This window comes from Coregonus clupeaformis, chromosome 20 (assembly GCF_020615455.1).
Source record: "Coregonus clupeaformis isolate EN_2021a chromosome 20, ASM2061545v1, whole genome shotgun sequence".
NCBI classification, from domain to species: domain Eukaryota; kingdom Metazoa; phylum Chordata; class Actinopteri; order Salmoniformes; family Salmonidae; genus Coregonus; species Coregonus clupeaformis.
In genome coordinates, this window is record NC_059211.1 from 30,725,680 (window position 1) to 30,739,086 (window position 13,407).

The following is a 13,407-nucleotide window of genomic DNA, read 5'->3' on the forward strand; positions in this document are numbered from 1 at the left end:
ATATATCTCGATGCAGAAAGTGTACACCAATGTGCCCGGAGGGGGGGTCCAATCCACATGATTCTCTGTTTAATTTATTGACAGCGTAGAGTGAGGGATGGACAGCTGGACATGATTCTCAGAAATGGTAGGAGACGGGGAGCTATCACTCTCTCATCTATCCTCCCTTCTTTCTCTCCTCCTACCCCACTCCCTCTCTCGCTGAAGATGGAAGTACCTTAGACAGATGTCTGCTGCTGCTTGTCTCAAACCCTCAACGCAGGCTGCTGAGCTCGGCAAAGCCTAATTAAGATCAATATTTCCATTTTTTGTAAAAGCGCACGAGAAGAGGTGGAGAGAGAAAATAGAAGAAAAATCATCTGTCCAGAAATCTCACTGAGCAAAAACAGAAAGGTCAACTGTGATTTTCCTCTCACCGTGCGTGTGTTTCTTCTTCCCAGCTGATTACAGTAAAAAACAAACGTATTATAAGCAGAGTGGCTGGTACATCAATAAGATCACGGTTTCTTAGTGAGAAATGATTCATTAGCTCTCTCTCCTCTCTCCTCTCTCCTCACTCCTCTCTCCTCTCTCCTCACTCCTCTCTCCTCACTCCTCTCTCCTCACTCGTCCAACTCTTCTCTCCTTCGGTCTTTACGGCTCACCCTCAGTTCTCTCCATCTCTCATAGATTCAGGGTGTGAGTGTTTTGGATGAAGCATTCTGTCTTTTTCACTACTTAAGTTTGGTAAGCATGTAGTAGTAGGCAAGTATGTAGGTCTTTCTGTCAACGCTGCTCTTTAACATGTTGCATCTTTCTGTTGACTTTCTCTTGACTTCATAAAGTGTGTGTGCGTGTGTGTCTCCCTGACAATTGAAGCTGATTCCTTTAGACCAGCATTTAAGACTTTAAGGGGGCCACAAAAACTCTCTGGGTCTCTGATAACCTTAAAGCACCCCCACACGCCCAGGAGAAGACATTGGATAGAAGAGGGTTAACTTTGCCCAAAGCTTGTGCTTGTGCCAACCCGGCTCAAATAAAGAATCTCCTGCTCGCTCTGTGGATCTTCCTCATGCTGATGTCCGTTTTGCTTAAATCGGTAAGAACCGCACCAGCAGCAAACTCCCAATATGCAAAAGGCACAATGAAATCCCTGACTTCTTCAAAATGTATGTCTCAAGCCCTCGGCCACACACACACTCCCCTCTTCCCTCTCACAATGAATGGACCTCACGGCAGATCTTCTTAAATGTGGCATTTCAATGCGGACTGCTTAGCTTGGCGTTTGGGGTCCAGCTCCTGCTTATTTGATAAAAGCCCAACCCCCCTTATAATGACTTAGCACACCTTAAACTTCAAATACCTTGATATGATTTCTGTCCCTCTTCATCTTACAGTAGGCTACTTTTCTTTTCATCCTAGCCAGCAGATTTGAGCCAGGAAGAGAGGTGGCGTCCCAAATGGCACCTTATTCCCAATGTATGGGCCCTGGTCAAAAGTAGTGCACTACATAGGGAGTAAGGTACCATTTGGGATGCACACAGAGTGTATGTATTTCATGGCTGAAGTGTTGGACAGGAAGTTGAGCTCAGCACCTTGTCAGGATCAGGTGCAGGTTGCATGGTGGCTACTGGGCTGCCCTATCATCTCATATTATAACAAACTATGTTAACTTATGGAGTGCCCACCACCTGTTTTTTATCTCAGTATCACTAGACCACATCAGTCTATATGTAGAGCCTAGGGGCCTATGTCTTAAACGGTTTAAAAATATATATTCCTTTAATTTAAAGGACAATGAACTAGACTGCCATGATGATGGCATTCATTGTCCCGCTCTTAACATCCTAACCTGAGAAAAGACAAGTGAGCAGAATCTCAGTGTTCATGTTGTATAAAGTCCTGCCCTCCCTCAAGACACATCGCCGGTATCGACGTTCTGCTAAACCTTCCGCTTTGATTTTCTTTAACCCGCGTGCCTCACCAGATGAAGACGTAGGCCTATGTCTCCACGATGATGGCGAACATTGCACGATACTTAATTATTTGTTGATCTGCGGAGATGGGTCGGGATGCTATTTGTGGATAATTATGAATAAAAACCCTGCGGGAGGGCCATCGCATGGAATAGACTAATCATAATTAACCCCCTCGCACCCTTCGCGCGGTCCCCTCCGCCCGAAGGAAATGTGGATTGATTTTATGGTTAGGGGCGTGTGGCACTAAATCCATTACCGAATAGGGTGGGCTATTGATTTGGGAGGCCCGGCCTGGGGATGTCAGGGTCTTCCTTACCCGTCAGACCACAACTTCATAGAAGGCCTGTTGTCTTTGTTTTAACCGAATAATGATGTTGCATAATTTACATCAAATAAGAAGCGTATAATCAGAGCTCTTCACTTTTACCATGTCACTTTAGCGCAATATTTTTGCATGCTTGTTTTCTATTCGTTCGTTGAATTTTGTGTTTATTTAGGTTTTGAAGTGAAACCTGAGAACTATTTTGTTTTATGATTTTGTGAGAGTGTGCACTATATTTGATAATTCAGTTATCGATTGGAGTAGATCTATTAGCACTAAATTCGTTTCTGTTAAAAAAAAATTTCGTTGATAGCTATCCATCGCTGAAAGTATTAGGCTAGTTTGGTATGTAAATGAGAATTATATTAGCCTACTCGGATACTTTGTTATTCAGAGTTTTGTCACAAAGTTACATGTTTTACATGGATATAAATGTTACCTAACTTAGTTTTGATTGAATAGTGCATGCACTTAATAGAACAGATGTCTTGGATGAATGGCAGATGAAGGTATAGGCCAGGAGTGTTTAAATAAGACTTTTCACCTACAATCCAAACTACACAAGCTATTAGGCACTATTTCGTCTGAGACATGTCGTGCAAAGGCACATTTCATAATAATGTATAGGTTTCTAGTATAGTAAGGGTTCACACAGTTCCAAGTAAACATTTATTTCTCAGAGAAACCAGCACAGCTATCGCCTTTCCCTCCAGTGCGCCTTGCGCGTACCTTCCATGTGCCTGCCTCTCTCCTCTCCGTGCGCGTACCTTCCCTGTGTCTGCCTCTCTCCTCTCCGTGCAGTAGCACGAGCTCGGTCACTAGAGGGGGAGATGCACCTGTTCCGCGAGCCTGCGTTGTGCGTTCAGCTGCCGGCTGGTCCCAGCTCGAGAGGTTGCTATTGGAAAATGCAAATCCTCTGCTGTCATCTTCTCCCATTGGTCCATCACACATCTAGGTGGGAGGGTCGGGCGCGTGGTGTCTTTAAAAGTGCACATAGCCTTTCCCAGCGTCTCAGTGAAACTGCTTGGTTGCGCTGCACCGCAGAGCTCAAAGTAACGACTATCTACCCAGTCTATCTAACCGATAGAGAGAACAAACTGTGACAGGAATTTATCGCCTCACGCACACACATACACACACTCTCATCTCTCTCACACACACACAGCACGCAAGGCTCCCAGAGTGAAGGGAAGGACGGCGAGGACCGGCGCAAGGCTCCCAGAGTGAAGGGAAGGACCGTGGACCGTAGGGACAGGCGCATTCGTAAGTAAAGCGCAAGCTGATAAATCTGGACTGACCATTCAGAAACGGGACCACACTCCAGTGTCTTAACACCACTTAAGGAAATATCTGTGTTTAATATCCAGACCTATTTTTTTGATTGTAAGAACTCTGAGAACCTATTTTTCTCCGAACCATTCCATTGTGGATTCCAGCAGATGCAGAAAGTGACTTTGGCACATGTTTACGCATCTTTTACGCGCGCGTTTCTGTTGTTCTGGGCTGTGGGCTCGTGTAGTGTGGAAAGTTTTTATTCTGGTCCTGTGTAACACATGCTGCAGTAACTTCAACCGCGAGCCTGCTGCTTTCTCACCCTCTCCTCCTGCAGAGAGCCTGGACTTTTATGACTGTAGTAAACACTGTCCTAGCGCCAGTGGAGGCGAAGAAGAAGGATACAGTAAAATACTTGATTTTAAACAGACAACAAGAAAAAGAGCAGACAGAACCGTAGAGAAGATTAAATCCGTCCCCTGTGCTGCTTGCTTTATCATCCGCTCACTCAAGGACATTAAATAAGAGGGCGCGAGCAGGTCCAGAGGTGACGCGAGGACGAGACAGGTTGGTGTCGCCAAATTTCACCGGGGGCTCGAGTTTCAGCCGGCCCTGGCCCGTGGTATTAAAGCGTACATTTGACCTGGGATAAGTTGTCAAGGAGACGCGGCGGAGGCGAACTGGCAGTTGTACAAGTTCATTTACACGCATACATATGCGCCGCTATAAATAGCAGTTGTTTTAAGGACTAGCAGCTTAATACGAAGTAGCCTACTCCCCTCTTCTATCCAATCTCACAACCCCGCGCGTGCCTATATATACGCCACACAGACCTCTTCGAATCGAATAAGCAATCTGCATCCGCGAGGGCTGCCCGTTGTCCTGCCCGGTGTCGGTTTGGCTGTGAGGGCGGGAGTCGTCGCATGGACTGACATGGCCACCGACCTCGCCATGAGCGCAGAGCTGCCCAATAGCCCCCTGGCCATCGAGTATGTCAACGACTTCGACCTTATGAAGTTCGAAGTAAAGAAAGAGCCTCCAGAGGCTGACCGTTACTGCCACCGCCTCCCCCCGGGATCCCTCTCCTCCACCCCGATCAGCACGCCCTGCTCCTCCGTGCCTTCCTCGCCCAGCTTCTGCGCCCCCAGCCCCGGTGGCCAGTCGGGCCAGCACCTGGCCAACGGCATCAACAGCAGCAACAACAGCGGAAGCAGCAACCCCCAGAGCTCGGGCGGAAAGTCTCATCTGGAGGACCTGTACTGGATCCCCAACTACCAGCACCACATTAACCCCGAGGCGCTCAACCTGACCCCCGAGGACGCCGTGGAGGCCCTCATCGGCAACGCCCACCACCACCATCACCACCACCAGGGCTACGAGGGCTTCCGTGGACAGCAGTATGTAGGGGAGGACCTGTCCGCGGCCTCGGCCGGCCACCATCACCAGGCCCATCATCACCACCACCACCATGGACACCGCCTCGAGGACCGCTTCTCGGACGACCAGCTGGTCAGCATGACGGTGCGCGAGCTCAACCGGCAACTAAGGGGGTTCAGCAAAGAAGAGGTGATCCGCCTGAAGCAGAAGAGGCGCACGCTCAAGAACCGGGGCTACGCACAGTCCTGCCGCTACAAGCGGGTGCAGCAGAGGCACATGCTGGAGAGTGAGAAGTGCACGCTCCTGAGCCAGGTGGAACAGCTGAAGCAGGACGTGGCTCGCCTGGCCAAAGAGCGAGATCTCTACAAGGAGAAGTATGAGAAGCTCGCGAGCCGAAGCTACAATGGTGGCGGGCCCGGTAACAATAACAGAGACCCCTCTAACGGAAACCACGGGAAACCGGCCTCCACGGAATTCTTCATGTAAGAGACTGAATCGTGGCATAAGACTTTTGCCCCCTTCAAACTTATTTAAATATTTTTAATGACTATTATTTGTATTTTTCTCAGTTTACATCTTTTTGTTTACAGTTGTTCCTTTTGGGGGGGGAATGCTATCAGTGTACATTTTAAATGTACAACATAACATAATGCTTAATATTTAAAGAAATAAGCAAGGTCGATGCGCACATACAATAAGTAATCTATGTGCGCAGATATAATTGTTGGATGTTCAAGTCTTAAAGATGCTGTTTGGATGAACTTCAATACACCAAGACCTATTGATCTGGACATTGGATCACAAACTCTGTCAAATCAATAGACTGATTATTATTTTATGATGCAATAGATCTCAGAAAAACCCTGATTAACATTTGAAGTCTTAATGAAAAATATGAATCAAACTTGTCAACATATACCGGACAGAAAAACAAAACTGAAAACTGTTTTGATTCCTTAAATGGTGTCTTAAAAGAGAGACTCGAGCGTCTTAAAGCTGGGGGGGACGGGGGACTAAAGGAAGAGAAACCGGTATTTATCCGATTGGGACTGAATTTAAATTAAAGAGGGCGAACCACAGAAAAAGCAATAGCCTACACCTTTGCCGCTCCTGCAGGCCCTGTTGACGGATCGGACTGTGATGATGGAGGGGCACATTATATAGCCTTTCTTCCCCGTTAACGGAAAAGGGAACCTTTGAATATTGCAAGTCTAGTTTCCATCCCTTTTAGCAACCCTGCATGCAGGACATGTATGGCACCCCAAACCTCCAGTCATCTAACCCCAATATGTTATGGAAAGCATGGCCCATGGTTCTTTCCTCTTCTCTTGCTACTCTCCTCTCTCATCTCTCCTCCTACAGTAAGGCCTGGGTATGCAAAAACACAACTTTATCCCCCTATGCTCATGAGAGATGTAATAAAGAATGCAGAATAACGAGCGACCAGAACAAGTAATCTGCTTTTACAAAATGGATGCGTCTTAACCGCTATTTTCAGTCGATTTTTCTATTGTTTTAAAAGAAAAGAAAAACGAAACAAAAAGAGATGATCAACTGAGCCAGATTTTAGACTATTTATTCCCACGTGTATATGTGTATAGAACAGTTATTGTGTTACTTACCTTTTAAAGCTTTTGTTGCTTGATGATGATTCAGAAGGTCTTAATGCAATGTTTTTAGGACTATCTTACAGCATGCAAATAGTCTACGATATCTTCCTACTTCTACTAGACATGTATGATGTAAACGAGAAGTCTAACTGTACTAAGATGAGAAACATTGGGGATTTTTTTATATATTGATAGGACCTTTGTTGCATATTACTGTTATGATAAGGTGAATATAAAAATTCGATGAGGTGATTTACTTAATGTAGCTACAAATATAAGGACTGCATTCGCTGCTAAAACTCTATGCACCAACCTAACTAAACTCTTAATAAATGGATTTTCTACTTTTAAAAAAAGTGTACAATTTGAGGTATAATAACAATAAAGGTGATCTAATGGCTTGTGAATAATAATTCAATAATTCCGCAGTCCGGTGTCTTATAGCTCAATATAGTCTATTCTGTTTTATCAGATGTGTAGAGAGATGCCTGAACGAATGCTTGGATTGTCAATGATAATCTTTTTCTCTGAGGGTATGATGCCGACTTAGATTAACTAAAAAATCATTATTCTGTCAACAAGAAATCCCTGGTTCATGTGTTACCTGCTGCCTAGATATATGATGTGCAATATTGTGCAGAAGTACTGAACCACCTTGCCAATGCCAGTTAGTGCAAGGCTGATGGCGACATGTGCAGGAATACAGCTAGGTTGACAAGACAAGGAGAATTATGAGAGGTGTTTGCAAATCGGATCAAAATGGAGTGGGAGAGAGACATTTTATTTTCTATCTCCCAAGATGCTGTTCAGATAAAAAATATAATAAAATGTATTCTCTTTGTGATGCAAAATCAATTATCTTAACTTTCAACGAAATAACTTATTTTGGTGCTTTTTCTGGGCTGACAAATTTAGTAATGTTTTAGTGAAAAAAACAATATTGATCAATTATCTATCAATCAATTAATTAATAACTCAATCAGTCAATATAGAGGAGAGTTATGTTGTTGGCCACCGAGATTGAACCTGTATTTATGGTCTTGAAATTAGTTCGAATTTTTAGAATTCCAATGTGACGTTAACACTCTCGCATCCCTGCAAGATGGCGAAGTATCTTCTGCACAGTGCTGTCAATGTATAGCCTTCCTGTATAGCCTATATGATTTCTATATATTTATTCGTGAAACATTTAAATGTCCGAACGTGTCAATAACTCAAAGCAATTAAATGTTTCAAGATGGAATGTTATTGAGAATCTTGCTTTCATAATGTTTAATAAAAAGTTATGTCCAAAATCTGTTCATCTGTTCCCATGTCTTTCGTTTTAAATGCACCTTCAAGCATTGAACAGTTACGCCGTAAAAATAATGTTTATTCAGTAGGCCTACAAACAAAGGATCTAAACATCTGCAGTAGCCTAATAAGAAAATAAATAGCAGGTTTTCTTAAATAGGCGTAGCCTATGAATAATTCACCTCTCGCTTGAAGTTCTCAGCTGTTTGCAACAGTAACGACCCCTGGATTGCCTTTACAGAACGACTAACTCATGTTCAATTATATTATTCATTTTCTAATTTGAGAATATCCAGTAAAACGCGGGCGGATGTTGTAATAACCGAGCAATTTAAGAAGCATCCATAAGCGTAATATTACCAAAAATATGAATGAATAAGGAATCAGGCAAAACGTACTGACATTACTTAGCCTATAATCCACAGAGTAAAATAATTGAACGAAATTCTAATATTTTAGATATGCTTGTGGATAATTATACTTTTTAGGTTTTGCAACGATTGTCCTTCTAAATAAGGCTACTGAGCGCCAACAAAAAGTGAAGCAATCTGTTGCAAAATGTAGGCTATAGCACACAGAAACGAAACGACAATACTCACATTTGTCTTATTTAAAATAGAAAAGTATTAGCTGTTATTATTATTAGGCCTCGGCTTTAATTATTATTATTTTATTTTTTTACAATTTCATCATTATCCTGACGTTCTTGTTTACATTGTGCTGTATTTTAGGCTACACTTTAACCACTTTCCTAATTCTTATCTCAAACGAAACAGTGTAGCCTATTATCACACATCAACCGCAATCACTTGAATATGATGGTCTTTTTCCATTAGAAACTCTGGGAACTTTCCGTTGTGATTAAACTTAGGCGATAAGAGAGAGGTGTTTGTTTAGATTTCTGTAATGACGCACATTAGTCTCATTTAACCGCGGTTCGACAGAGGATGGGCACGAGCAGCAGTCCTAGTCCCTCTGCTCGGTATCCAATAACATCACTGGAGCAATTTGTCTTTCCATACAGCCGCGTAGGCTACTATTGGCTACTCTTCGTGCAGCCCTTTCTCCCCCTGCCACGAGCTTGTATACTGTGCCGGGACAGCCCGTCACTCAGCAGGCCTCTCAGGGACTTGGTGCGTGTTTACTGCCGGTGGTCCCGCGAGGCTTTCGACGCAGCGGAGGAGGAGGTTCTGAGACGACGCGGGTATAAAAGGTAGGAGAGCCAACGCCTCTCTCTAACCGCAGTCTAGTTGTGTGCTCTATGCTTGTTTGTAATGTGTAAGCAAGTCAGTTTTCTGCCATGGTTCAGTGATGCTCTGGTTTAGTGGAGGCTGTTTTTAGAGCCAAGCCTATTTTGGGTCCGTTTGTCTGTATGCGTCTGTGGGGGCGTGCCCGCCAGTGCACGGTGTGTGTGTACGTGCCACTCACTTCAAATGCATTTGTTTTTCCTCTCAGGGTGAGCAGTCAGTGAGGGGTGAGGTGGCGATATAACATCCACCCAGACCATTTCTGCAGGGTCAATTACATCAGGCACCAGAACTATATTAGTATGTCTCATGCATGCTGCTTGCTATTATTAGGTTTCGGACAAGCAAGAAACACATCGCTAACACACAACAGTGCTTACCAGACATTAGGTTTAATACCAATATCAATGATCTGTGCCAGTCTATTGTGTATGCTTGTGTGTATATTATGTTGGTTATTATTGCAAGGCTTTCATATGTGTACTTGTCTGTGTGTTACCGTTTGCACACGTGTATCTAGCTGTGTAGCATAGGGCATAACAGTCAAACAACAGATGACATCTAACTATTAGTTTGCTGGTCTCAGTGCTGCATCACAGTAATCTGTGTAGTACTGGAGATCAGGGAGAGGGACTCAGAGTAATCTGTGTAGTACTGGAGATCAGGGAGAGGGACTCAGAGTAATCTGTGTAGTACTGGAGATCAGGGAGAGGGACTCAGAGTAATCTGTGTAGTACTGGAGATCAGGGAGAGGGACTCAGAGTAATCTGTGTAGTACTGGAGATCAGGAGAGGGACTCAGAGTAATCTGTGTAGTACTGGAGATCAGGGAGAGGGACTCAGAGTAATCTGTGTAGTACTGGAGATCAGGGAGAGGGACTCAGAGTAATCTGTGTAGTACTGGAGATCAGGGAGAGGGACTCAGAGTAATCTGTGTAGTACTGGAGATCAGGGAGAGGGACTCAGAGTAATCTGTGTAGTACTGGAGATCAGGGAGAGGGACTCAGAGTAATCTGTGTAGTACTGGAGATCAGGGAGAGGGACTCAGAGTAAGTGTGTTATACACTGAGAGAATGAAGAGCTCAGCGGCTCAGGCGTTGCCACCACTGCTGTGCTGTACAAAAACTCAGGTTATAATTTAACCATGCTGGTATAAGTAGGTGTGACTAAAAGTGAATAACAGGCCTCTGTCTGTATTGTCCTGTAATAAGATCCTGATCTGCTAAATCATCCCTAAAACATCTGCATGCCAGCCCCCACACTCCGGATGTGTGTGTGTGCACGTGCGTGCGTTTTTACATGCATGCTATGTGTAGATGTTGTTGTTTTCTTGGCCCCTCCATGCTGGTTATATTTCTAGGAAAATTATCTAAATTAAATCATTTTCTTTCGTTTGTATTCTGTATGTTATTGTTGCTTTTGACCTCGGGTAGCAGCTGGCACGCTTTAAAATGAGTAAGTGAAATTTAATTGGATATTGTTTACACATTATTTACAAATTCCACACTTGCTTTTCTATACTTGCATTTTCATCTATCAAGTTATATGTGTTCAACAACTGAAGCTAAACAATTTGTTAAATGGTTTTGCTTTGAGTATGAACATAATGATTGAATTTGCCAAATCAATTTTCTCAATAGGCCATATTTCAGTCTCTTCTCTCTTTCCCCACTCCCCTTCCTCTAGCCTCTCCTCTCTCTTTCTATCCCCCTCTTCCTCTGGTTTTTGCTGACTCAGTGTATTCGCTGGGTGGTCTGACAGCCATCACTTCCCCCTGCTACTGCCACTGCTGCTACTGCACCTAACCTAACCGCACACACTCCAGTCTCCAACATACCTAAAGATATAGTATAAACATGCATGCACACATTTTCTAGATACACACACTATTTCTATCGGTGCATAAATGTGTGTTTTATTATGGTTGTGTACAGTGTAGAATACGTTTTTGCTTCACCGTGTAAGGTTATTTAGGGCCCAAGGTGCACTTAAAAGAGATAAAGGGAGCGATACACAGGGAGAAATAGAGGTAATGAAAACTAAGGAGAGTGCTAGAGAATGATGAGAGAGAGCTAGGGATGGAAGAGGAGGTGCTGTGTGTCTGAGCTACTGCTACTACTTCTGCTCCTGCGATTCCCCATAGTCAACATCTGAGAGAGAGAGAAATTTGGCCGCCAAATAGCAAGGCTAAAGTTAGCACAGTGAAACAAGACTACTGTCTGTGTAGTATCTAAAATGAGGTTATATTTAGTCTGCCTTTTCATAATGATTTCCATTTGACTTCTCTATAGGCCTACTGGTTACTTATTTTGGAGAGCCTAACACCAATGATATAAAAACTCTTTATATGGAGGCTCAGTAAAACAATGTATGCCTAGTAGGCGAAAATAACGTTTGAGGAATGTATATTTTTTTTCAAGGCCTACATTCATTTTCCCTTAACAAGTAGGGCCTATGCATGCAGTACTGTGTGTGTTTGTTTTGGGTTGGTATTTTTTCTGTTATTCCCAGAGGTATCTTTAGATTTGAACAGTTCAAGCCGTCACCCCACGCAAATAAATCGACAGTTTGATAAATCGCCCATGAAGTGCTCTTAACGCTCACAGGGTATTAATAATTATTACGCTGATCTCGTGATTGAGTCACTGACCCGGGGGAGTGCACCTTGCACGATTCCCAAACGGGGCAAAGTCATTATCGTCGAACGGTTTCACACACCGTGGCCTGGGCCTCGCGCCTTAGTCCCACCCGAGCCGCCGCGGAGAGAAAAAAAGTAATTTACCACGGGAGAAGGATCGCCGACCCCTGCCACGCCTCCACCGGCTTCGCATTGTCACACACGCTCTCTGACATGCGCCCTGCTGAGTAGACAAACCCAAACATGCTATCACAAGGGGAAAAATATGCCCAAACAGCGTTTTTGCTCTGAAAATAAACAAACACAGAAGACATAATGGAGACGAAGTCGTTATTAAATAGGAAAAGGAGTAATGCCTTGTGATGCAGCTAGGCCTAGTTTAGTGTTTGGGGAAAATAAAGACTTTTAAACCAATTAGACTGCACATCACTTTGCACCATGCAATTATCCTCTACAAAACTCATCTATGCACCAATACAGTAGTTTCCCTGCTCTTCAGCAAACATTTTATCAGTAAAACAGTTAATAGATTGGAGTTTATTTACACAAATGTAAATTATTTAATCTGAAGATACTAAATCTTCTCTCACGTTTCTTTGAGTGTCCATAAAAAGTGTTGTCATGATTAGTGAAATGTTTCTCACACACACACACACACACACACACACACACACACACACACACACACACACACACACACATACACACACTAGGAAGAACAAATAGTTTGAGGGTCAGCAGTAGGATGTCATGCTGCTGTTTTGTCGCCTCACGCTCAGGGAGTGGACATCTGACTACTAGAGGAACAAGAACTAGTTTTGCTGTGTGATTTTAAACTTTGCTGACTAAGGACTATGCCTGAATAACATTCATCGAGTGTAGGTCTTTATGTTATCATATTCACTGTATCCATGATGAGGGTCGTGCCTGACTCTTTCATAATGCCCTACTGTATGAAGATATTGGTCCATTTATTGGTCATTTTTCTGATAATTGTCGTCATTCATATCTGAACTGTTTGACTGACAGTGACCTCGTTGTGGAGGGTCAAGACCTTCTCATTCCTCCCCAGGTTTCACTTCTACCCTCGTGCGTGCGTGTGAGTGTATGTGAACGTGTGTGAGAGAGAGTGAGCCAGCACTTTACAGATTGGTTAACCCTTTACTATGCAGTCATGTTCCTCATATGGAGGAACATTCATATAGCTATTTGATTTATAATTTTATAAAACATTGAATTTGGCCTTTACTCCTATAGCCCAGAGAAATGCATTGAATAACACATTCATAAATAACCCATTGTTTTGGGTAGGCACAAAACAACCTTCATACTTCCATTAATTTTTTAAAACCGATACCAGTTACCTTCAGACGAGTCCCGTGACACTTGTGGGGGTCGTAGAGCAAAACAGAGAACACCATCGTGTTCGTTCTCCACTTTCCAAAGAGTGGTCATAATAGTTTGTAGGTCAAACCGTTCAGACGCTACTGACATTTTCGTGAGAAATCCGCATTTTCGGGGATGTCTCATGTTCTGACAAACATCGCTCTAGCTCTGCCAAGTTCCACACCAGATGTGGAAGTGTGAGATAGGCGGATGCGGTGGATTGAGACACATCCAATGCAAAAACAGATATCTCTAGCTTAAATTGACCTAATTTGATGGGGATTTTTTTATTATGTTGTTTAGAT

General features: G+C 43.5%; 1 protein-coding gene across 1 annotated transcript; it reads left to right on the forward strand.

Moving 5' to 3' along the window:
* The first annotated feature begins 3,294 nt into the window (after positions 1 to 3,294).
* Positions 3,295 to 7,838, forward strand: mafaa (v-maf avian musculoaponeurotic fibrosarcoma oncogene homolog Aa). The gene has a single exon (XM_041840170.2). It carries the CDS (start codon positions 4,486 to 4,488, stop codon positions 5,413 to 5,415), a length of 930 nt encoding a protein of 309 aa, XP_041696104.1. The 5' UTR covers positions 3,295 to 4,485; the 3' UTR covers positions 5,416 to 7,838.
* The last annotated feature ends 5,569 nt before the right edge of the window (positions 7,839 to 13,407 follow it).